Consider the following 27286-nt stretch of genomic DNA (forward strand, 5'->3'; position numbering starts at 1 on the left):
TATTGATGTATTCACTGCTGTAGGTATTCTCTTCACGAAAATCTAATTTAAATCACTTTTCGCCGTCTCCAACAGATCTCGAGAAATACAGGTCAAAAGAATGTAACACTGACATATTCGCAAGAACAGGTCTCGACAATCCTTCTGCATTAGCTTGGTCATATCCTAGGAATGGAGGATGAATGTATCCCTAAATTCATTATTTATTGCAACATTTCAATGGGAACAATAAAAACTGATAGCTTTTTATTTTTAAAGTAGACACTGCAATGAATTGAAAGTTTGAGAAATTTTAGAACTACGAAAGACAAACATAGCGTTCATATTAAAGGCTACTATTAATAATTTCCAGTTGTAGCATTTTACATTTAGACTGCCTTCACGCATTTGCAACAGGCGACGAAGGTATCAGACAAGTTTTTATCGGCCATAAATGGCTGTGTATTTCTTTAAGATATATAAAAAAAAAAAAAAAACATGTTTCCAGCATGAACAGTTGATTATTTTCACCGCGTCTTTCTGGCGCCAGTTCCAAATGCCATACCCGGCATTTTAAATTTATCTCGTAATACCCATTTCATATGCAAAATACCCAGCTTTTTAACTTGAAATCACCAGAGCGTGTCTCATGTTACGTAGCACCAGTATCCTTACTCTAGAACTTTCAAAATATTCATTTCGCTTTGACAGGTCACAATTTCCAAGGAATCGTTCCACCTTAGTCAACAAACAGTAGCCATGGGCCTTGTCTTTATTCTCTTGTTTCTTCTCCTTGTTACTACCGTGGATGCAGGTATTATTATTATTATTTATTATATGTTGCTTGTATTTTTGTTTTCGTATTTCTATGATAGTTAATTAATTTGACATACAAGTAACTAGAACTACTTAACAATTGACCTATAGAATTTTGAAAGTGTAAAAATACTATAACTATGGTCATCTTTCTGGGTTTACATAAAATGCGAACTGCCTAGTGTGTTTGAAAAAAAAAAGCATTGAAAATTAAAATACTTGATTTTTATTATAACATGTTACATAGAGCGATGCAGCTTATTATTCTTAGAAAATGTTATCTTTGAAGATATTGTACTAATGTTAATATTGGTATTATTTTTCGTTTCAAGTACCGTTCTTTTATTTTCAGTTCATAATTTCAGAAAGTGTAAGATCAACGCCACTTACGTCCCTATTTACTAACAACTGTATGCGCTATTAAAAGTTATATTTTTAGTAGATCTAGAATTTTTCTAGATCAACAGTGATATTATTTACAAAAAGTAATTTTAGTTTTTAAGTCTATTTGCAAAAAAAAAAAAAAAAAAGCTCAGCGCTTTACTCTTGAATTGTAGCCAACAATCAGCTATTCACTACTGCGCCATCTCTATGTCACAAGAAGAGGGTGGCGCGAAATTAAAAAATGCCGCGCCATTTTTCTCTACAAAACAAATTTCTCTAGACTATGAGCTGGACCAAGACTATAAACACTTGTGACGCCGCAACCCGTGGGTAGTTTTCGACGTATAGTTCGTTGCCACATCACAGTTCTACGACTGGTCACGGCTGGACATGGTAGTAAAAGCGCTCTAACATTGCAATGTATTTTTTCTAGACCATTCATCTTTTCTTTTGATATATTTAATCAACTAAATTTAACAAACGTATGGATAATGCTATATTAACCAATGAAACATTTAAGTTTTTATGTACATATATTCCAATGCATTGCTCTAAATTATACATTACATGCATTAGTTTAAGAAAAAAATATTAGTTAACATTTTTTTGATACATTTTTTTTTCTGTTTAGATTGCCAGAATGGTGTGTTGGCATGTCTCAGAACGTTCCAATCTAATGTAGAAGCCCATGGGTCAGACAGAACAAAACTTTGCCAGTAACTATAAAAAAACATTAAAACAAATACTGATATTAAAGATTATTAATACTTTATGTCACAATTATAATATAGTGTTGTTTTTTTCTTGAAATTTTAGAAACTTATAGCAATCTACTTACACCTTCACCTATCTCTTAGTCCGTTGGACCGTTGAGGCACGACACAAGATTTGTCGACCATCTTTCTCCATTCCACTGTATTTTGCCTTGGATAAAACCTCTTTCATTGACAGGTCCGTTCATTCTTTTAAGTTGTCTGCTTATCCCTTTTCTGTTGGCCTCTTTTTTCTTTTTCCTGGTACTGTTCGCTAAAAGAGAGCGCAACAGTCTGGTTTTGGTGTCGAGGGCTAGGCCTTTGTCTTTTCATATTGTTCTGAGTTTTGCAAGTGCTGATGTGGACAGTGCAATTCGGGTCAGTAGTTCTATTAGTCAATTAAATGATGTCCCTTTGTAATACAAAATAAAGTAGAGCCTTAATTCTATTTCCGCAAGAGGCTTCAACACTTTAATATTTTTTCTTCCATGCGATTTTATGCTTCCTCTCTTCCTAGTGTAAGGATGGTTTCTATTTTTCTTGAGTGTCTTGCTGAACACGACGAAGATCTTACGACTCCTAAGCCCAGCATAAGTTTTATTGTTCTAACTGCTTCTTTTCCTACTTCAGTATCCACCCGCCCCTCCTTAATTTAATATGTTTTACATGCCTTCTTTTTACTAAGAGATGTAGTGCGCTGTGGATGCCAGGAGAATGAATTATTGAACATCAGAAAGCCGTAAAAAGGTTTAGCGCTGTTCCTAGTAAAAGTTTGAAAAACACTGCCCCCCCCCCCCTTAAGTGATTAATCAGTAGAACAGAATATAACTAGTGATATTATATGTAAAAAAAAAAAAAAAAGAAAATGCTTCAAAACGTCATCGTTGAATGTTACATATTCGGATATTTTTTTCTTCTAATAATCTTTGAGCGTATCTTGTACTACAAAGAACTATACAAAAGTAATATTGAGTAACAAATAAAAAATGACACATATTCCAATTAAATATCCCATGTGCTACCATTTCGTATTTAACCAGCGTATTTCATCTTTCTTATTACTAAGAGATATTGACCAGTACATACAGTGTTTTTTTAGTCAAGGATGTCCTGTAAGTGAATCCGACAAACAAAAGTTAATTTACGAACAAAGCGCCCAAGTTGAAAGATTGAATTGTCGTAAGTATTTTTTTTATCTTAATATGATATTGTGTTGCCTTGTTATTAAGTAATGCATTAAAAAGTACTAGCCATTTGTTACCCGTGGCCCGCGCGTATTAATTTGCGTATCACTATCGATATAGTCACTGAGAGTGTCTTGTAAACAATTAAACGAAATAATAATGTTATAAGTAAAGCGAATGCGTGAATGTAAAAATAGTATGAAAGGAGCTATCAAAATAGCTAGTAGACCTAAATCAATTTTTTCAAATAAAAACATTCGCTTGTAGGACTACATATATTTGATTAAAATATGAAATGAATAGACTTTATTTTGTATGTTTATGTGTTAAAGTATAAAGTTATCTATCATCTTTGAATTATATCTTGAATTAGAGATAAATCTAGACCAGAGGTGGGCAAATTACGTCCCGTGGGCCACATGCGGCCCGCCGAAGTGTTTTATGCGCCCCGAGGACACCTAAAGAAATCAGGTGTGCCCACACATTACAAAATATAAACATGCAAATATATATCTTTAATATATTAAAACTTTTGATTCTTATCACTTATAATGAAGAGGCTGAAAAAACAATGTCTCTAAACGTCATTCTAAAAAGTTTAAAGTAAACGAAGATTATTCTAAATGGCGATAATTCGAAAAATTTAGTCAAAGACACAAGTTCACGGCAGTATTTATTCAATGTTATGAAGAACTGTGTTAAAAGAGTTGGATTGGCTTGTACAAGATAGCAAGGGTAACAACTGATGGAGCCCGTGCTTAGACTGAGAAAAAGAAGCTTTTTAATAAAATAAAGAACAATTTCCTAACCATAAACTAATAACTTAAAAGTTTACACAAAGATGCATTGAATATACAGTTTAAAAATGTGGAAGTATTTTAAATAGTATAGACATAGAGCCGACCTTAGACATAGGCAAACTATGCAGCTGCTTAAGGCCCACGATTGTTGATGGGCCTCGCTTAAGACTCACTATTTTATCAATTTAGAGAAGAAAGAGCGAAACTAATCCTCACTGTTCTTGTTAAAGTACACAAGGTTTTTAATAAATTGCATACTTTTAGTTTCTTCACAGTTAATTTTTATTTTTCTATTTTATTTGGTGCTACTAAATTCACTTTGCCTAGGGCCTCATATTATCTATGGCTGACCCTAACTGGCTATTTCGAAAAGTAATTTAAGATTTGGAAACAAAACATTCCGATGTTCGGTAACACAGTAGTAAACACTGGCATAGCATTAGAATGATGTGTAATCTCAGTGAAGAAATTGTTAGGTTTCTTGAAGGACATTGACTGTGACCTTTCTACTAATATTTCTAATGAAAAGTTGAAGACAGACTTCATGTTTATCATCGGAAGCATTGCAACTTTTTTTGTTTGCACATGAAATACATGTGCATCTTATATCTTTTTCAAACAAAGCTCGAGCCCATTTCTCGAGGCCAGCAATTGAAATCAGGTTTTCTCAGTTTCATTGGTGAAAGGTTGAAACTATTTCTAGTGAAATGGCTAAAAAGTAAAAGACTTATTTGGATTCCCTGATTGTGGAATTAGAAAGCAAATTTTACGACGTCAAGAACTTGGAACCAGTTTTCAATACCCTCAGCTTACCATCTAGTGCAGAAGCTGATTCAGCTCCAGAGGAAAAACCTCCAAGCAAATTATGATCTGAAAAAGAAATTCCAGCCAGTTCTTTCGCGGGAGTTAAAAAAAATACTTTTGCTGTTAAACTTTCACATTATTTGGAACCCCATTCAGCTGTGAACAAACCTTTTTTGTTTGAAAATTATCAAGTGTTAGAACAGATCGATGATGATTGTAATTGACAGCAGTAACAAGAAAAACAACTAGTTAGCTAGTTCCAAGATTCCCGAAAATTATGCACAAGAGTAAACAGTTATATACTTTATAATAAGTATCACTATACATTTGTGGTGAAATTTTGTGAGCTAAACGGCCTACTATGCAATAAAAAACGTGCGTAAAATTAGTTCAATAAATTGCTAACTCTTGATGTAATTCCTCTACTATAGTGCATATATATTATATATATATAAGTATATATATTTATATATATATATATACATATATATATATATATATATATATATATATATATATATATATATATATATATGCAGCCTCCAAGTCCCCAAATTATTTTGAATGCGGCCCTCGGTAGAAAAAGGTTGCCCACCCCTGATCTAGACTAATCTAGAGTTAAATATTGGCTTAGATAGAGTTCGTTCTGCGCGTACGTTGAAGCTTCGCTCTGTGCATGCGTGACTTTTTTTTTTTTGTTAGATGTTCTCGACTCATGAATGGAACTATTATAATGTTTGTCATAATGGCTTCGCAGCTATAGCGAACGAATGTATGAAAAATGCTTTAGAAAAACAAATTTAAATGTTAATTTGATTTAAATATGAAATGAATGGACTATAATTAGTATGTTCACGTATTAAAGTATAAAACTATCTTTGCGAAGAGAAGTTCTATCATCTTAGAGTTGAATTATAGTTTTAGACCTAGGAATAGAGAGATGTGTAATATTTCGGTCTTGTCTAATGAAAGAATGTACGTAAGGATCTTTGAATTCGCATTTATAAGGAACGAATTTATATAAACTGCTTTTGAAACACAAATTTGAAGGTTAATTTTATTAAATAATGAAATCAATAGACTATATTATTTATTTCCATGTGTCAAAGTAAAAAACTATCTGTGCAAAGTGTAGTCTAAAAAATTAGATCTAGATCTAAATCCTTTCGATCTAAACATGGTAAACATGGCCTAAATCCATGAAATACTAATACTTTCATAGAGTTGGGCAATTTTTTTTAGGGTCTTTAGTTTGTTTTAGGGCTAATATATATACGTCACGGTTTTAGTTAGTACCTACCCAAGAAACATTTATGTCAAGTTTTATGAAGATTGGTCAAACGGTTAAGATATCTATGCGGGACATACACACATACATACGCCTTACTTTCTGCTTTATAGTGTAGATAAAGTTCAAATTTCAAGTTTTTTTAATGGTATAGGTTTTTAGCCGTTACGTTACTTTCACTTCAATAAATAAAGGCACAAGGCATGTAAAGAAGATACACAGACGAGAAACTGTTGTAAATGAGATGATCTCTAATGACACAGAAAAACATGGGAGATGACGAATAAAGCCTTCAACATTTTCAACGTTTCTCTAGTTGTACAATATTCTCTTTATGATAAATTTGTTTTTGTGTGGAAGGCAGTGGCTCAGTGAGGAAATTAAGAGTAAAACATAACTCGCCGTTGTCAGAATGCAAACTGTTCACTCAGACGCATTATGGAACTTAGTGGTCTAGCGAAAATAGCGCATACGTTGTTTATGACCGAAAGTAGCCATTAGAAGACTGATTTATTGAATATTTGAAATGTATACTATTTGTAAATTGTGTGTGACATGACCTCCTAAAGTCGCAAAACGATCATGTAATAGAAATGTCATAGAATGTCTGTTCATTAACTAACATAGTTTGGTAAAATAAAACATTTTAAAAGCATTACTATTAATATCATGTTATACATTAATAAATAAATAGATGAATGTAAATATATATATATATATATATATATATATATATATATATATATATATATATATATATATATATATATATATATATTATATCTATTATATTATATCTATTATTATATATATTATATGTATATATATATTAAACAATCAATTAATAGTATATTAAAAATATGTATAACAAGAAAGAGTTTTACTTAATATAAATACTTTTTTTTTATTTACAAACATATTACCCTGCAGCCTTCAAGTTTAGTGATCTTATATACCGTAAGTACTTTAGTAGTATCTAAACGCCTATTTAGCAATAAATAAAAACATTCACATGCACAAATAAGTGCTTGAGTTATCTGTGTATGATGTTTATTTTTCCTATAAGTTTTAAGGCCAGTGACTTCTGATATTGTCTGTGGACTGCGAGCCTATGTATTATACATTCATGGATCACTGTATCATTTTTTAGAATTACGGCAGTAAATAAACTCATTTTAAGAAATAAAAACGCATATTCATATTGCCGCCAACCAAAACAAAAGTGACGGCAGCAAATAGATATTAAAGTAGTAGTGAATTTTGCATTCGTGGCTACTTCTTAGAATAGTAGATAGTAAAAGAGTAAAGTTCCCCCATTCAGGCCTTGTGGTCTATAGGGCAGATGATGTAAAGGTCATCTGTTTCTGTGACCTACGGTTAACAAGGGTGTCACGTGACCAGTACAACGATAACCGCCTTTACTTTTCCAAAACTAGAGCTGGGTGGACTCAGAGGAAGTTTATTATTGTGGGAACAAATACATGTTTACAACTATATCAAAAAATAAATAAATTTAATTTAAATTAAAACAAAATAATTAATTACCAGTAAGTCATGAACTAATTAGTTGTTTAAAAAAAATGATTCATATTTGTGACGTGAGATAACTAATTATGTACAGGTTTAACTTTATCTGAGAATGGGTGTTAGAGAAATAATGTTTTCAAAATTCTTAGCAGACAGAGAGACAGACGGACAGAGTGAGTTGACATGAGCCTTGTGAATATAAGACAAAGCAAAAGTTAGAGAGAATGAAATGACCCACTTGATAACTATCTCATACACAACAATCTTGACTCGCCCCTCCCAACCCTACCTCCCTTCCCATTTAAAGAAAAGAGAGGAAACAATAGGTTCTTGACCTGCTGGACCTGCTTGATCTGAATAGTGACACACACACATTACGCATGACAGCTAAAATGTTTGTCCAGAGCTTTTGCACGGATTTGAATGTAGTTATCTTATGAAATAAAGACATTACTTTAAAAAGGATGATTATGGTTCAGTGTTTTATGTATAATTGCTACTTTACTTTTGAGTCTTCAATTCTGTAGGCTTTCTAGATTTTGTGATTTTACTAAAGGTGTTAGTATTAGTGTTAGTAATCAAATGTAAATATTCGTTTGCTATGAATCTCACTGCTCTATTTTGTGTCTGTTCTAGTTTCTTAATATTTTCTTGAGCTAAGGGGTCCCAAACAGAGGATACATATTTTAGTATTGGCCTAACCAAGATAAAAAACATTTTAGTTTGATGTTGTTATTTGATTTGAAGAAGTTTCTTTTAAATTAACCTTAATGCATAGACTTATATCTACTACTAGACTGGAAACTGGAAATAAATTCCTATCCGCGACTGATCGCTCGTGAACATTGTGTAGAAAGTTTGATCAAGGCGTTGTTTTGTCAAGTAGTTCAAAGAAGTCAAGTTGTTGGTTTTTTTCAACCCTAACCTATGTAACATATAATTTTATTTTTTAGATCTAGATTTAGTAATTGATTATCAAAAATACACAAAAAAATCACAATATCGTGTTGCATTCAGTCTTTTGATAAAGAAGATTATGTATCTAAAAATTACAAAATAATAATTATAAGAGGAGAGTACTCTTATTTTTTCTTACGAAAGCTATGATGTCGAACTTTGTCAAAAGCCTTGGAAAAATCTAATATGATAGAATATATTTGCTCATTATTATCTAAAACTTTTAAAATGATTAATTAATTTTAGTAGCTGTGTTTTACAAAATATATAATTCCAGAGTCTATATTGATATGACGTAAGGACAGTATGTTTGTCTATGTAGTTTTGATGTCACTAAGAAACATGTGTTCTTGGATTTTACCTGTGTCAGTTAATGATACTGACTTAAGTTTCCTTGGTCAGATGTTGTCCTTTTTTAAATAGGGGAGTGACCTTAGCTTCTTTCCAGTCCCTTGGTAGTTTGCCATGGTTGAGAGATGCCAAAGTATTTTGAACTCTGGTGCTGGCTCTTTTCTTAGTTCTTTGAGTTCAATGATGATATATAAAGATTACGATTACTAAGAAAACTGTCCTCGTTTAATGTTAGCGAAAAGGCCTTGTATGTTTTTTCACGCTCACATCTGCAATATTTTAAGTTTCAATATCAATGCCTGGTATGGCAATCTAAAAATAAACTTTATATAATCCTAAATGCTTCTGGTAAAATCATTGGCAAAAAATAAACCCCATTTGGACAGTTGTTTGAGACAAACATCTATAAAAAAGCTAACAAGATCCTCGAAATAAAGAATCACCCTTTGTGTCAGGATTTTGTGATTTTACTATCACAAAAGAGATACAAGACACAGATAGCAAAGACAAACAGACACAAACATTATTTTGTTCCCCTGGCAATCAAATCATTAAATAAGAACAATCTGATATAAACTTTGTCACATGTAAATTATGAGTGAGTCTTGTGTGAATGTACACTTTGGTTTCTTATAGTTATAATGTTTTTTGTTTGGTGTAATGGACAAATTGTAAGACAAATTTCCATACGGACAATACAAATTTTTATTACTATTATTATTATTAAAATATAACATGTAATGTATTTTAGGCTACGGGAATGGATCATCTCTTATATCCACGATGGCTCCAACAGATAATCAGCTAAGTAAGTTATCATGTAATAGAATAGAGCTACATTAGAAAAAAAAAAACAACGTGTGTTTCAGCCTGCCTCACTAAATGTTTATCGAAAAAAAAAGTTAATATAGTGTTCAGTGTATAAACCCTAAGACATGTTCTATACACTTATACAGCAAAATTCTTGGAACAAAATCTGTTGAAAAGTTTAAATACAAAGACTAATAGCGTAGGTCTTATTCCATAACGTGTCTCTCCAACACTACTCTTCAGTGTCTATCTTTCTTGTCCGTCAAACATACCATTGCATTTACACACTTTCACACAGTCTCCGACAAGGTTTGACCTCCAGACATATGAATCGCAGGTTTATCTCAAGCAATACTCAATGTGAAAGACATAAAATTAAACGGAAATTTGTGTCTAGTTTTGCGTTTATATTATTCAGGCCCTATCAGACAACGGTCTGATGGAAATCGAGCTTGCATAGTTATAATAATAATTAATAATAATAATTTTATTTATAAAGCGCTGTTAACAAAAAAAATGTAGGCTCAATAATAACAGTAATAACATTACAAACACAAACACGACAATTGAAATCAAAAACTAATCTAAAAAAGTCCAAGACTGTGACCCTAAATGTTTTGAATCCGCGACAAACTGCCAAAATTATATTTTAGAAGCAGACGGGGGTCGTTAGCCTGGCTACCCCCCTAGAAAGGGAGAACACGAAATGCTGCATTGCCTTAACACAACCTTTGGAAGTCAACATTTTATTGGGATGTCTGGTCTTAAGGTATGCACGCTGAGCTCTCTGTCTTACCGTTTCCCTACCCCGTCCACTACCATCGTCAGACTTCTTTGCGGGAGGTTTGGTCTAGGAGGGAAGATTATCTTCTTCAATTCTGAAAGAACATTTTGAATCTATCTATCTATCTATCTATCTATCTATCTATCTATCTATCTATCTATCTATCTATCTATCTATCTTTCTAACTATATATCTTTCTATCTCCCCCACCTCTCTCTCTCTCTCTCTCTCTCTCTCTATATATATATATATATATATATATATATATATATATATATATATCAGAGTTTACTTTTTTGTTGCCAACAGAGTGTAAGAATTTGGTTGATTTATGCACTGAAGACTTGAAGCAAAGTATACAGAGACATACTGGGAATTTTAAGCTTCTTTGTGAGTAAGTAAATTCAAGAAAAGATAATACAATTATTCTGTATCATACATCTACATATTTTTAGCGGCCCCGTAAGGGGAAAAAGCCGCTATTAGGTTTGTGCAAAATGTCCTTCTGTCCGTCTGTCACACTCAGATCTCGAAAACTAGAAAAGATATAAAAAATATTATTTCACCATTAAATGCGGCTTGAAAAGATGGACAACGTTTGCGTATTTCCAGTACCACTAAGTCAAATATTTTCATAAAATGTACTAGAAATGTTTACAACAAATATAAATATTAATTAAAAGTGTTTTTTCTGGTCAACTAGCTGCTAAAATTAAAAGAAAACATTTATGTTTGTTTATAAAGGCTAAGAATGCACTTTGTATGTAAATATCAGGCACATTTTTTTAAAATGGACTTTTTATGCAGCGACTTTCGTGTAGTAGCTTAAAGCCCGGCCTTGACATGGTGCTAAACTAATTAATTAAACTTTAAAAAAAAAATCAGATTGTATTTATTTTTTGTTTAGTGCCCTCATCCGAATAAAAAAAGGTTTATTTTGTGCGTTTTATCTGTCGGTAGGTCTGTCCGTCACGATTAGATAAAAAAACAACAACTCTAAAAGCTATTGAAAATCTGATTACCCTTTAATGTTCCTCCCGTAACATCTCAATAGTTTTAAGTATCTAAAATTGATTGTTCCGAATTTTTTGTGTGCAATACTAATCAACGCCAACAAATTTTTGTTTGCTCTTTTAACTTATATTACATTCAATTTCCATGCTTAAACGTTGCAAAAACACATTATCAATAATATGTTGTTCCGTTTTTTATGTAAATAGCATATAATGCTAAATCAAAATCTCTATACTGACTTATATGTTATTAAGTATAAAAATGTTCCGGATATTGTTGTATAAAACATGAATTATGCCTAATGATTGTTTGAAATCGCATAATTTACTAATATTACACTTATATTATTTGACAAAAATCTAAATATCGTTAATATTATGTTCCGATTTTTAAGGAATACAACATCCAAACACCAACGTATGGTATGAATATCTCTCCACAAGGCTGTAGTTCTTCTAATTTTTATACGAGACCATCCAAAAAATTTAATTAACGGTATTACATTTATCTGGAATTCTCTTTTTCTTTTACTATTTTCTTTTACTATTTATACAAACATCCGGAACAATCTATTTTATAAACTTAAATCAATAGTGTTCATACCTAAAATTATTGCGATGTTTTGAAACGTAAAATAAAGGTTAATCAATTTTTAATAGTTTTTAGTTGTTGTTTTTTTATATTAAGATGACGGACAGACCGACTGACAGACAAAAAGCAAAAAAAATGCGGCTTTGATCTACTTTAAATAAATTCTATTAGAACTCAGTGCACCAATGTCTATGAATCCTCGTTAACTATCTCGTGTAAATAAATACCTTTTTTTGTGGTACTAGCCTATTGTGAGGTAATGGAATTTTTTTTCTTTGACGTCATATGAATGGTTTCTTTAAATGTAATGGTATAAGAACGCACTCGGTGCACCAATTTCTATTAACCCTCGAAAAATTGCTCGTATTGAGGAAAACATATTTTAGTCTAACTAAGCCGTGTGACGTATTGTTTTTTTTTTTAATTTGACGTCATATGGAATGAATTCTTTAAATGAAATGCTAAAAGAACGCACTCGGTGCACCAATGTTTATGAACACTCGATAAATGGCTCGTATTAATGAAGACGATTTTTAGTCTAGCTAGGCCGTGTGACGTAGTGTGTTTTTTCCCTTTGACGTTATATAGGATTAATTCTTCAAATGAAATGCTAAAAGAACTCGGTATAGTAATGTTTATTAAGCCTCGTTATGTGACTCGCATTTAAAAAAGGAATGATATCTTGATTTAGAGCTAGATTTTCAAACTAGATCTAGATTTTCATTACAGTATATCTAGATCTGAATTTATATTCTAATTAAAATTATTTTAGAGTCTAGATCTATTTCCAGACTTAAAGTGTAGATTTTGATAACGTTTTGATAATATTGCAATGTTATAATATACTAAAACTAATATACTATTTTAAAATTTAATGTTGCATTCAGTCTATAGATAGATTATCTAGGATATTTTTTTATACAAATCTTATATAAATCACAGCTACATTATTCCAATTTCATATTTTAGATCTAGATCTAGTAGATATAGATCTTAAGAGTGATAAATCTGAAGTTTAATTTAGGTAGATCTACATCCTCATTCTAGTTCCATTTAAATAAAAATGCCTAACTGTGCTGAGACATCGAAGTAAAAGCACGATATATCTGTTCTTTTCTTCTTTTGTTTTTTTAATTAAAAATCAATGCTGAAAGATTATCTAAAATCGATCGTCTGACATTGGCCTATTGTACATATCCGATAGATGTCATGCTGTAATGTGTAATATATCTCTTTATCAATAATAGGCTATTAGTTTATTATTAAGTTAATTAAGAGCAATGCCTGGTCGTGCTGTTAGCGTGCTAAACTAATTATCTCTACGGTCCCGGGTTGTTTGTTTGTTTTACATGTTTCGGATGTTCCTTCAGTGTTGAAGATAGTTTACTTCCTAGTCCAAACCTCCCGTAGGACGACGGGGGATGGGAGCATGCAGGGTTTAAACCAGGGACCATCGATAAATCCGAACGACAGTCCAGCATGCAAATTGAACGACCAGGCAGGGTTCATACCCTGCTTGTTGCCATCCTCCATCGTCCAGCGAGAAGTTAATTATTTTAAACTTAGAAGGAACACCCGAAACATGTAAAACAAAAAAAAACAACATTTTTTACAACGGCAAATGAATCTTTGAAACATTATTACTTTTAACCATCAAAATTAAATAACCTCTTGAATATTCTTTGCGAATAGGCAGATCCGACAGGGATTCGACTTCGACGGGGGCCGCCTCTAAGTTTGTGTAACACAAACTCTCTTTGTAATCTTGTTTTAATTTCTTTTATCTTGAAACATTACGCAAAATATAATCCACTAGTCGACCCACGGCGTAGCATAAGCCGTTATTTTGCAGGGCCGGCCTTAGGCCCTTATGTGGCAGCAGTGTGCCCCGCACTTTCAAAAGAAACGGCGCTAATTCGAGGTGTAAATTATTAAATTAAACCATTTTATAACTTATAACAGAATTCCGCAGCCTCCTGATTTACCAGGAGCTTCTTGAAATCTCCTGAAATTGCAAAATATATGAAAACGTCATGGGAATATTCGGAAATTATTAAAATCTTTTGAAAACTAAAAAAAAAATTATAGAAATAAAAGTTTGATCTTTCTTTTACTTCTTCCTGTCGTCCTAACTCTTCAGCGACGAAGAGAATTATACATATACTAGCTCTATACACCTAACATTAAATAAATAACTATCAAATCTGCAACATGTATAAGATCACTACTATAAGATCAAACATTATAATGAATATATACATATTTTTTTAAACAACGATTACAACAAATGTTTGAGTGTACAAACATATCAAAATAATAGTTTCCAAACACACACAGTCTGAATGTCGAAAGAGTTTGATACATAAAACATGTGACAAATTTTTAGTAATTCTGGTCTGAGTTTGATTAGCGTTGCCGAATTTGTAGCCTGTGAGATTGTAAAAAATATGTAGAAGTGGTTCGGTAGTGTTTCTATGTGTTTTTCACACGTATTGCATGCTGGGAAATTATTTGAAGAGGTAGGGGTAGTTACAAAGAAAACTTTGAGAATCTCTGATAATAATATATAGATATTTAATCCGTGTCAATGAGAAATAGTTCGCACATTCGTTATGTAAATAGTGAACAATTATTAATAGTCAACCGGCGGCGTAGCATGCGCCGCTTTTTTGCAGGGCCGGCCTTAGGTGACCGCAGTGGGCTTCGCACTTATGCGATCGCAGTGGGCCCCGCACTTTCATAGGACCCGCGCTAATTTTAGGTGTATAAATTATTAAATTATTAAATTAAACCATTGTAAAACTTATAACAGGTTTCCCGCGGCCTCCTGTCAATTAACCAGCAGCTCCTGAAAATCTCCTGAAATATACGAAAAAGTCCTGGAAATATCCTGAAATCATTAAAATCTTTAGAAAACTCATATGAATCTCCTGAAATATATAGACAAAAATTGTCATTTTGGGGTGTCATTCAATTAGGAAAATGCCTATCCTACGCGCTTTAAAAAAACTGCACTATCCCGTAATTTTGAAATCTGATAAAAGAAGCTTCTCGCGCCTCAAACAAATGAAGAATTACTTTAATTCAACAATTCTCGTAGATAGATTGAAACATTTGTTAATTGTTGCTATTGAGCGTGATCTGTGTAGGAAATATAATTTTTATGATATTCTGTAAGACTTCACTACACGCAAGGCTCGTAAAGTAATTCTCTACATAGTAAAGGATAAATACAATGCGAAGACGAATGTATTTTCTAATGTAAACTCTTAATTTTCACTTATTTAGTATTTAATATTTAACATGTTTGGATCAGTTTAGAAAGATAGGTAGGAGAAAGGGGTTTAACAAGACAGTTGGTCGTTGTGTTGGCCACATAACATTCTCGTTAACTGTAAGCCACAGAAACATATCACTTTTTCATCATCTGCTCTATAGACTACAAGGTCTGAAAGATATTAGATAGATAGATAGATAGATAGATAGATAGATAGATAGATAGATAGATAGATAGATAGATAGACAGATAGATAGATAGATAGATAGATAGATAGATAGATAGATAGATAAAATAAGAATGTTTTTTTACACCAAAAATTAAATTGTTATGTCTATTACAATTTCATTCCTTTACAAACAAAATGTACGTTTTTTGTAAAACCATTAGATATTACTATTCATTCAAAGTTGTTGTTTTTTTCTTCACTAGAGATATTGAAATCTACATTCATTGTGCGTTCAATAAAAACTGCAAAATAAGTGAGGCTGAAAAGGATTTGATTATTGAAGGTTTTGGCTCTCAAATAGACTCGTACGGCTGCCGTAAGTATTTTATGTTAACAGTACGTGATATAATTGAGGCGCGAGACTGAGTGGTATAGCGCTTGACTAGCTAAATTTCCAATTAGCATTTCGATACTTAACAGCATAAAAAACGCAGACTTAAAACGGGTCTTGTGCAATGATGTGATGAAATTAGCCAGGTCCAGATATGACACGTGGCTGGTAAACTTGGAATCCTGGGTTTTCAGGCAATTTACATGAAAAATATGTCTGACTTCGCAGACGCATGTACAGTAGTGTACTGTATTGTTTTTTTGTTTTTTTTTCGAAACAGAAGCATTTTATGCTTGTACTATTGTTTTTAATACATGTATTTCTCTATGTACAAAAGTAAATTGAAACTTCTGTCTTCAGTGCTTTTTATTTTTGCAATTGAGCAAATTGTGTAACTCTTCTCCGTTACAACAAATGTAACTATTATCTTATGAAACATAAACCTAGAATTGTCTAGATATATCTTTGATTACATTTCGAAGGCAGTAGGTCGTCCATCGTGGTTCAATGATGACCACTTTGTCCTCCAGGAGGACGCGCACTGGAGTTTTATGCCTCCTCGCTTTCTTTAACCACCTTTCCTTCGCTTTAGTTGGCCATAGTCGATTAGGGATGCGGTGGTCATCTATTCTGCAGACGTGACCTGCCAATCGCAGCTTGGACTGCATCAGGATTGTGTGGATGCTTTGCGGACCCGATCTTCGAAGGACTTTAGTATGTCTTGATGAAATGACTCCTTCTGGCTTGCAGAAACAGTCTCTGTTAGAAAATAGAAAGAAAACCTATTTAAATTGATACAATGCATCCAGAATCTGATGTTCTATTATGTTGACTTGTTGTTATCTTGTGATGAAGTCACTTCGCCAGAAGAACAAACTCAAGCATCTAGAATAGTTATGAAGGTTTTCGTAGAAATACGCATTCCACATCAGCCCCGAACATATTCTCAAACATTTTCGAGTCAAATATCAATAAAGCCTCGATTTTACAGTTTGCACTGTGGACGTTTTTTGAGAGACCTGAAAACTCAGCGCCTACCTTTTTATTGATAAGATGTTCTGAGCTCAGCACGTGTATATTTAATAATTAATATCGATATTAAACACAAAGAATAGTTTTTGGAAAGTAATAATATATATAATTAATCGACATTTATTTATATTTATATATTTAGTAAAGTTCCCCTTTCAGACCTTGTGATCTATAGGGCATCTACGGTTAACAAGGGTGTGATGTGGCCAGCACAACGACCAACCACCTTTACTTTAGAGCTGGGTGGACTCAGAGGCGGCCTAATAAACTAAAATCCCTATTTTCACCGGGATTCGAACCCCGGTCCCCGGTTCGGAAGCCAAGCTCTCTACCTCTCAGCCACCGCGTCTCCATATATATGGCGGACTGAAAAGGTTAAATGTGTGTGCGGCCTACTGATACACACGACTCAGGCCAATCACACAGGTCAACGGGTCAACGGCTGTCGATAGACAAGGGACAGTACTGCTAGTTTACGCAAAGATGACCCATGTTGTGGTCATGTGATCGAGAGCCTTCACGGACTAGAGACAGTGTGTAACAATAGACAGTTGAGTCCAGGACAGCAAAGCAGTAAGGACTTGTGGTACCTTTGAATCCTCGAAAATGTAGCTGTACGAGCTAGAGAGACTAGTAATGTTTAGTTAGCCAGTTCTGTTAAGTTCAAGAAAGCATTTGAATTTGATGTAGCCAATTGTGTTGAGTTGGCTGTCGATGTATTTGTAATTAAACCGCCACTTTGTTACTCGAAGCTCTTCTTGTCAAGTTCTTGTGTTAGATGTGCTGCTGTGTTGTTAAGTAGTGTTTGCAGAAGGCCAGGTAGAGAAGATCGTAACAATATATATATATATATATATATATATATATATATATATATATATATATATATATATATATATATATATATATATATATATATATATACATATATATATACATATATATGTGTGTGTGTGTGTGTGTGTAATACTTTGTAACTGGACTGTATGCTGGTCAGTGTAACCCTATGTGTAATCAACCGACACATGTGTAACAGGCCTGTGTACTTAAAAAGGACTGATGTAAACATTCTCCGTGTAGGTTAACAGTGTTTTTTGGTTATCTGACTATGGACTATGTGTTTTTTTTAAGAGAGGTTGGGTCATGTCTGGTGAACTGAGAGAGGAACAAGAAAGTTAAGGAAAAAGAACATTCATTGTTTACAAGTTGTGTCTAGCTGTTCTATTCAGACATTGACTTTTGCCCATTTGTAAAGTATTGGATTGCTTTCTCTTCATTATTTATTACACTCATTAAAGTGTCTCGTTATATCAGAGCCCAAGTTGTCTGGTTCTTGACTTAGCTACATTGTTTTGTCAAGGGTTGATAGAGAAACGTAACAATACAAATATATACATTTAAATTAATGATATTACAATAACTTTGACTAAATTATAACAATCTATCCCAATCTCTTTTTAGCCTTTAAATGGAAGGATCTAATTAATAGTAAGTATTGTTATGCTATAATACATATATACATATATTTCATCCCGGTCAATCCATACCCTGTCACTTCATCCCAAATTTAATATTTTTTTCTTTTTTTTTCATTGTTTAATTGTGCTTTAAGGCTTTGACTTTAAGCCCTCATTTCATCTAATATATAAAAATGATTTTTGACATCTTTTGACATTTTACTAATGCGTTTTTATAGTGTTTCCTCTTCCACTTTGCATTCTTCATGACAAATAGTATAACATATTGTACATTTGGATGTGTACTTAGCTATAGTGCTTCTATTGGATGCACTGGCGGATCCAGAACTTTGGAGAGGGGGGATTTTTTTCCAAACCCTAACACTAAGGCCCAGTAAACCCTAACCCTATACATAAACGTGCTTACGCATATATTTATATATATATATATATATATATATATATATATATATATATATATATATATATATATATATATATATATATATATATATATTCGATATATAAGAATAAAATAAGACTGTTTCTCAATCTTCGGCGAAAAAAAAACAGAAAAAAAAGTAAGTTTCCTCAGTGGGGTTCGGGGCGAAGCCCCGACGCCAAAAGCGTTTTCTTGCATTTTTACGGCTGAAACGCATTTTCTTGACATCTATAGGTCATTAATTATTAGTGGGGTTCGGGGCGAAGCCTCGACGCCAAAAGACTTTTCTTGCATTTTTTACTGCATAAAAGCATTTTCCTGACATCTACAGCTCATTATTTATCAGTGGGGTGTGTGTCGAAGCCCCGACGCTAAAAGCAATTTCTTGGATTTTTCAAGGCTGAAACGCATTCTCCTGATATCTACAGCTTATTATTTATCAGTGGGGTTCGGGCACGACGCCTAAAGCAATTTCTTGCATTTTTCACGGCTGAGACGCATTCTACTGACATCTACAGCTCATTATTTATCAGTTCGCCCAGAACGCCAAAAGCGTTTTCTTGCAATTCTCACTGCATAAACGCATTTTCCTGACATCTACAGCTCATTATTTATCAGTGGGGTGTGTGGCGAAGCCCTGACGCCAAAAGCAATTTCTTGGATTTTTCACGGCTGAAACGCATTCTCCTGATATCTACAGCTCATTATTTATCAGTGGGGTTCGGGGCTAAGCCCCGACGCCTAAAGCAATTTCTTGCATTTTTCACGGCTGAAACGCATTCTACTGACATCTACAGCTCATTATATATCAGTGGGGTTCGGGGCGCATCCCCGACGCCAAAAGCGCTTTCTTGCATTTTTTACTGCAGAAACGCATTCTCCTGACATCTACAGCTCATTATTTATCAGTTCGCCCCGAACGCCAAAAGCGTTTTCTTGCATTCTTCACTGCAGAAACGCATTCTCCTGACATCTACAGCTCATTATTTATCAGTTCGCCCCGAACGCCAAAAGCGTTTTCTTGCATTTCTCACTGCAGAAACGCATTCTCCTGACATCTACAGCTTATTATTCATCAATGAGGTACGGGGCGAAGCCTCGACGCTAAAAGCGTTTTCTGGCATTCTTTACTGCAGTAACGCATTCTCCTGACCTAGAGCTCATTATTCATTCTATTATAAAGGACCTTTTGAAAAATGTGGAAAAATATTCTAATATGAATTTATAGTCCCTTAATACATTTCAAATAAAACTGATTTGTTCTTTGAAAAGATAATATACCCCACATATTTAGATTAAGGCTTTGAGGATCGCCGCCGAAAAAAAAATTCGATTAATAATATTCAATAAAATTCAAGCATAAATTGTGAGTTATAGTCCTAAATTTATTTAACTAGAAAAATATGAGATAGAGTAAAGGTTGGAAAAAGTCGACTAGGAAAAGATTATCTGGCTTTTGAACTCATCTCAACCGTGACTGTTATATTGAAAAATTTCGTTTGAATTATAACTTTTCCAAAGTAAAGTCTTTCTTAAAATAGTTATGATAAATTCATGTGAAATTACACAAACTCTGTCTGTAAAGGGGAAGGGCGGTAAAATGAAAATGATTAATCCTCGCTCCTTTTTATAATTTCTGCTAATGATTGCATTTTGCATTAAAGAATAGGGGTTGGGCGACTCGATATAAGAATTTACTTTGTAGCATATATAAATTATATAAATGACAGATTTTTTTAAAATTTTGTAATTTCTTACTATAATACAAAAAGAAAAAGTATTGGTTTGTCCGATGGGGGGAAGGTGATTGCATGTATCGCCCTTCCACCTGTTTATATCATATAGATATTCGACTAATTTTGTTCCCATACTATGATTTTTCAATAAATGTAGGACCGCCCACCCCAACTCAAAGGGTTTAGATGGGAAGGGCAGTAGAGGTATTCGCTCCTCCCCTTCCAATCGGCCAACAGGTGAACGACATAATATAAAGACCGGTTAAAATACCAATAACAAGTTTTAATCATATAGATATTTAATTGATTCTGTTAGCAAGCTGTGATATCTATAAGTAAATAGGACCGACCCCCCCCCCCACTCGAAAGTTTATGGTGGTGGGGAGGGGGGCGGATTGATGCCATCGCCCCCCTCCTGACCCTACCAAATCGGCCAACATACTAGAAGGGGGGGGGGGGTGAAATACTATACTATAATTCGTCCGTCCCAACCCCCTTCGGGGGGGGGGGGTCGGTCGAGTGGGGGGGGGGCGATCGCCCCTACCGCCCCCCCTGGATCCGCCAATGATTGGATGTGGGGGATGTAATATTATAATATTATCCTGCGCATGACGTAATGATCAAAGGCCAAGGTTTGGTGGAAGTAGTGAAAATCATTTGAGAGATAGAAGTGTGATTAGAATAATTATGACCGTGCCGCTGATAACTTATTATCAAAGACCAAGGTGTGGTGGAATCACGACCATGTTTCACTTTATTTTATTTTTTTCAATCGCTCTTTCTTAAAATTGGGCGCTTAATTTTAGCCTTGAAATAAGGTTTTATTATTTTTTTCTAATAAAGGCTGACTTCAACCATATCAGGATAACACTTTTTTACATTACCTCTATATTTATACATGTTGAATTTTTATAGTCGATAATGGCATTTAATTTTAATTTTATTCTTATCTACTGTGTTACACTTTTTGTTATTTAAATACAAAATAAATATATTAAATATTGCTCATTTCACGATTTTTACAATTACTATTTGTTAGATAAAATGATCAGACAATGAAAATAAAAGTGGATGACCGGGGGATGAAATGACCGGGGGATGAAATGACCGGGGATGAAATGACCGGGGGATGAAATGACCGGGGGATGAAATGACCGAGGGATGAAATGACCAGGGGATGAAATGACCGGGGATGAAGTCACCGGGAACCATACATATTTTTTAATAAGATATATTCAGTTTTATAAATGAAGTGAATTTCGCAAAGACTTCAAATGCAAAACATTTTTGCATTTTATTTTCCTTACCTGCTCCATACTGAAAGGTGCATAAAGTGAATTATACATGACTATTATTATAAAATTATGTTTTAGTAAACTTTTTACCAGACAGACAGACATAGTAAATAAAATATTTTCGTGCTGTTTATTAAACGTATAGGTCAAGTTGGTCAACTATATCCAATAAAGTTGTAGGGTACTCTATTGTTTGTGCGCAATATTTGTTTATCATTTCTTTAACTAATTTAAATTTACTTTATTGTTTTGTATTAGTTTGTTATGAATTATTATTATTTTCACTAATTTATATAATATATACCTAGCCATGATAGCCAATATAAGAATATTTGTATTAACTAAAAATCTCAGTTTTTATTTTTCTTTGAACGAATATTGTAGATCTATGAAGTATCAGCTATTTATATTCCTCATTAGATACATGTATTTAATTAAAGTATAATTTGTTTCAGGCAATTATTATAACAACAACAATACTGCATCTCAAGCAACCTGGAAGTCTGGATCGCTCATGATTGTCCTATTTGCTGTACTACTAATGCTCTTATAATAAACTTCTTCTAAACGATAAGGAAATAATGGGAAAGAAATGTTTCTAAAACTATATTTTTATAATTTAGCTGCTAAACCTGTTTTGAAGCAATCACAATGGACTAGATTAAATTAAGAGTAATGATTTGTAAAAGACATAAAATATGTAGATAATATAAATTAATAAAGTTTCTAAAACTATACTGTTATAATTTTGTTATTTTACCTACTTTGATATAATTATAGTGAACTTATATTAAATTTATAATCATTATTCAAAGATTCATTTCTTTTTAACTTTTCGCTTAGTAGTTTTAAAAATGCTTAAATATTTCATTTAAATTCTAATGATTTCATTATCCTTTGAAAACTTTGGTAAAAAAAAAGGGGGGGGGGGAGGAGGACGTTGTTCGTACAATAAAAAGTTATTTTGGAAAATTTAAAAAAGAAAAGAAAAGCGGGGCGAGAGGGATTTCGTTTATTATTAGTATATTTCATTTATATTAGATCAATATTTGCAGTTAAATCTGTGAATATTTAAATAACAGTTAGGCTATATTGAGTTTATGTTTACATAAGAAGTTTGTCTAAGTTTTTTAAAGCATATTTAGTAAAAATATGAAACGCCTTCACTGGTTCAGTTGGACTAGCTGTTTGTAGCGACAAACCAACAACCAACTAACAACAAGGATAGGGCTCTGCAAAAACAGAAAGTTTTATTTTCAGTGTAGTTTATCTGAATACTAAAAACAATACAGGTTTTAAAAATTAAAACATATTAAGTAGAAGATGTCATTTTATCTTCTAATAAGACCTTGTTAAATGTAGACCGCTTTTTGCGAGGCGCGTATGTAACAATATGGGTCAATATGGGTTTTTAAGAAAACATTTTAAAACTTCTCCGCTTGTGTGATTATTTTGGATTTTTGGTGTCAGAATAGTCGAATTTGTTGTCTATTGCACTTTATTATAGTGACAAATTTTGTGTGGAAAAAAACAAACGTCCGCAACAGAGCCGTCTTAACAAGAAGAATATTTTTAAAAAGATCACGCCCATTACAAACGTCCGTACGAAATATGCTGACCTACCTAGAATGTTTCTCGCATATAACTATTGGCCAGGGCTGCCTCTTTATTATTAGATCTAATATAGCCCTCGACTTTTTAAAAATTAGGATGAATAGTGCGTTCTGAAAGAAAACACATCAATATTGGTGTTTTTTTAAATTCTCTCTTCTTACTAAGAGAACAAGGCCAGATTACGCTTAGCGCCGAATACCGCACGGAATCAAAACCTCTTGGCGACTTAAGCGAAAATCTGCCAAATCTTTTATTCTATCTCCATGAAGAAACTTTTACAAAGCCTAAAATGTATGTAGGGAACACTATTTCGGAAACAAAAACTGACCATAGACCTATTATGTATAGGTCTGTGAAACTGACTCCTTTTTGTGAATTTTCATTACCTAAATTTGGATTCTATAGACAGTGGCACAAAATATAAATGAAAAATAAAGGCTTAAAATTGTGTTATTATTAAAACTAAATTTCTTTTCTTTTTCATAACATTCTTTAAAAAAAAAACAAAAAAAAACAGCACACTGTTCGACACATGTAAAGATTCTTTCTCAACTCTTTCGTAACAGTCCAGTCTTTAGGATCGCCTATTCCCGGGTACGTTGCCACAAAGGGGCGCTCGTGAGGAAATGATCTCATAGAGGGGAAACGGGTAGTAATGCCAGACTCCTGTGAGAGTGTCTAAGCGAGAGCGAAAGCTTTTCCAATGCACAGTGTGGAGTTGTAAGAGAGCTTTCATGACCTTGTCGATAATCCATGCACCGTCCCTTAAAGAACCGTTTCATCAATTGCGTATACTGCAGGGTTAGTTTGGTAAAATAAAGAAGATAAGATCATTTTTATTGGTCCAATCAAATTGATATTTAGTTTGACTACAATTGACTATTAGGAAAATGGTGGGTGATGTCGCTGGGCTCGGCCTCCGGCCACGTATTCTACTCTGGGCGTGCGCAGTGTCCGACCCATTGAAAATAGCAGTGTTACATAAGGAAATGGCTTGGACCTCTTCCAGACAGAGCCTGGCAGAGAGCTTTCTTCAATCAGGCTTACATTATTATTACATACCTAGAATTTCAGAAATTCGGTTTATTGTGAAATGGAAAAATCATAAGTAACGCCTTTGAAAAATAAGAGTTAAAAGAGAAAATGGAAAAAAAAAACAGAGACGCCACACCAAACACATCACTATATTGTGCTTAAAAGAAGAACATTGCACATTAAAGTTACATCCACAAAATGCAATCAGGTGGTTTTGAAATGAAACATTGGCCAATACTGATGCCCCTTTTATAGCCCTGTTGGCTATTGGTCATAATTTGTTGTTTTTTTTTTTGGCATTTATTTGCATACTATATGCTGCGGAAGTCTTGTCAATGCGCATCACCAGGTCAGCTCGTTCCTCTTCTGTCCCTGCTAGGCCATCAATATCATCTGCGAAGCGCAAGTTAGTAATTCTTCTTCCTCCAATGGTAACAGTACCTTCATAGCCCTCTAGAACATCTTCCATTATCCTTTCAAGGAAGATATTGAAGAGTGTTGGTGACAGTAGGCAGGCTTGTCTTACTCCAACTGTGGTTTAGAACCAGTCCCCAATATTATTGTTGAAGTACACCGCGCTGGTGGCATTCTTGTAGAGGTTCTGGATAAGTTTTATTGTTGTTGTTTTTTTAAAGTACATTTCCATTCTTGCCCAGAGTGTCCCATGCCATACTCGATCGAAAGCTTTCTTGAAATCAAGTCTACAGAATACATTTCATTAAAATAAAAATTTCAAAATGGAAGACTATACAATTTATTCTTTAAATAAACCGATAAAATTTAGTAAAAAAAAAAAGAACTCACTGTGGTGCATTTGAACTAATATTAAAAGTATGGGTTTGATGTGCAAGTGTGTCGAAAAACGGTTCCTATGCTCGAGCGTAAAGTAAAAGTCTTGAAAATTGATTAATTGTGAACATCAGTTAACAACAGTCTGTATATTGAGAAACATTTAATATAGATTACGACTTATGTTTTTTTTTCTTTTAACTTGTATATCCTACAAACAATGGTTGCACCTGTAACCTTTGGTTTTTTTTTTTATTTTATTTTCTATGAATCATTGCCATAATGGAGTCACGTAAAATAGACTAACGACATATTCAAATAGGGAAGGTCATATCCTGTTGAGAGTTACAGTGTTTTTTTTTTTTTTTTTTTTTGTCACTTCTTTAAAATGTAATCTTGCTATTGTTTAATAGTCATTTCTTATCCTATTCAGTGAATCACATTTTTTCGTAAACCCTTGGTTTCATGTCCCTGTATGACAGTTTCTTTATAGCAACATCCATGTAGGACAAATCGAAATAACTTGATCACAGACAATTATTGCAATTGGCATTAATGTTTTTACAATAAGTAATGATGATTCAATAACTGAAAAATAAAAACATAATATGCTTTATTTCGCATACCACAAGAGGTAGTATAACAATCTAATATGAATGTGCAGTCTGCACACAACTTCAGTTCGACAAGACTAACACGGTGCAACACTCCTCATCAAGTGGCCTCGATGTTGTAGACCGTTGTTGACTTTTATCACCTAACTGCTGGTAGACAACTAAACCACTGTATGCGTAAAACTTAAAAATAACTTCTAACTTCTTTGGTGAAAAGAACTAAATATAACTTTTATTACAATAGAAACTCGTTCAACATCTGGAGACGTCTCTTCTACCTCAAACCACATTCTTTACACCTCACAAAGCTAATTTCTTCCCACCGTCACCATAGAAACACATACACTCCATAACAATCACCATAGAGAATACCACTCGACAATCCCTTCGCTAGTTCCTAGTTCCATGAAAACCAAAAGAACAATAAACAAGCTGCTCATTCCGCACAATTTTTAGTGGTGACTTTAGATAATATCAGCATGAGTCCAGCTAACCTTCTTACACTTGAAAATGAATCCCCGCACACAACTTCGTGCCTATTAGAGTGCAAGGTCATCTGGCGGGAGCTAAGAAAGCTAAGATCTGACGAGCACAGAGACTTTGACAACACCGAACAAGACTTCCGAGTGCTCTATGTGCCAGGAACTAAAGTTATAAAGGTTCTAATCAGAAAACTCATCTACGCTGAAGATGCCGCTGAAGTAAAAAAAAAAAAAAGTTCCCCTATAGTGCAGATGATGTAAAGGTCATCTGTTTCTGTAGCCTACGGTTATCGAGGGTGTCATGTGGTCAGCACAAAGAGCAACACCCTATACTTTTCCAGAACTATTGTCAAAGCTGGGTGGACTCAGAGGCGTCCAAAGTTCCCGAAATTAAAAATCCCAGTCTTCACTAGGTTTCGAACCCGGTATCACGGTATGGAAGACAAGCGCTTTAACGCTCAGCCACCACACCTCCTGATGATGCAACTTAAGTTGCTAAATCTTCTAATAAGCTTCAGACTCTGATTGCCAAACTATCTGCTGCATTCCAGAAGTTTGGCTTAAATATTAGTCAAAACAAGGCCAAAAGTTTGCACCTGTTATATCTCCAACACTAAATTTTGGATGAAACTGAGGTTTTGCATTATCATTTCTATTAACTGACTAAACAATAATCGATACACACAAAAAAAAAATTGGTAATTATTTATTTTGTTTGAAATCTCGACCAAAGGAAAGAAATTGTACTCGACTGATGTGATGGTATACGTTGAATTAGTCCCTTATATACCTTGTAGAGAAAAATAAGTAGCCGCTTCAAAGTTTGAAAATAAAAATAGATAACTATTACAACTTACGATTTCATAAGCGTTTAGCTGCCACAGTAAGTTAGTGTGTTGGATTGGGGAGATA

General features: G+C 33.5%; 1 protein-coding gene across 1 annotated transcript; it reads left to right on the plus strand.

Annotated features, from left to right (window-relative positions):
• LOC106058653 (uncharacterized) lies at nt 1–22575 on the plus strand. Its single transcript, XM_056027764.1, has 10 exons — nt 1–19; nt 691–793; nt 1811–1895; nt 2998–3110; nt 6938–6964; nt 9594–9650; nt 10746–10830; nt 15751–15863; nt 18372–18398; nt 22296–22575. Exons 2-10 carry the CDS (start codon nt 739–741, stop codon nt 22391–22393), a joined length of 660 nt encoding a protein of 219 aa, XP_055883739.1. The 5' UTR covers nt 1–19; nt 691–738; the 3' UTR covers nt 22394–22575.
• Nucleotides 22576–27286: the final 4711 nt, after the last annotated feature.

The sequence above is a fragment of the Biomphalaria glabrata genome, chromosome 4, assembly GCF_947242115.1.
Source record: "Biomphalaria glabrata chromosome 4, xgBioGlab47.1, whole genome shotgun sequence".
In the NCBI taxonomy this organism is placed as follows: domain Eukaryota; kingdom Metazoa; phylum Mollusca; class Gastropoda; family Planorbidae; genus Biomphalaria; species Biomphalaria glabrata.

Coding starts and splice junctions, on each gene's coding strand:
- LOC106058653 (XM_056027764.1), top strand. CDS start 739: ATGGGCCTTGTCTTTATTCTCTTGTTTCTTCTCCTTGTTACTACCGTG. Junction 3,111..6,937: donor AGTTGAAAGATTGAATTGTC/GTAAGTATTTTT, acceptor ATTACCCTGCAG/CCTTCAAGTTTAGTGATCTT. Junction 18,399..22,295: donor ATGGAAGGATCTAATTAATA/GTAAGTATTGTT, acceptor AATTTGTTTCAG/GCAATTATTATAACAACAAC.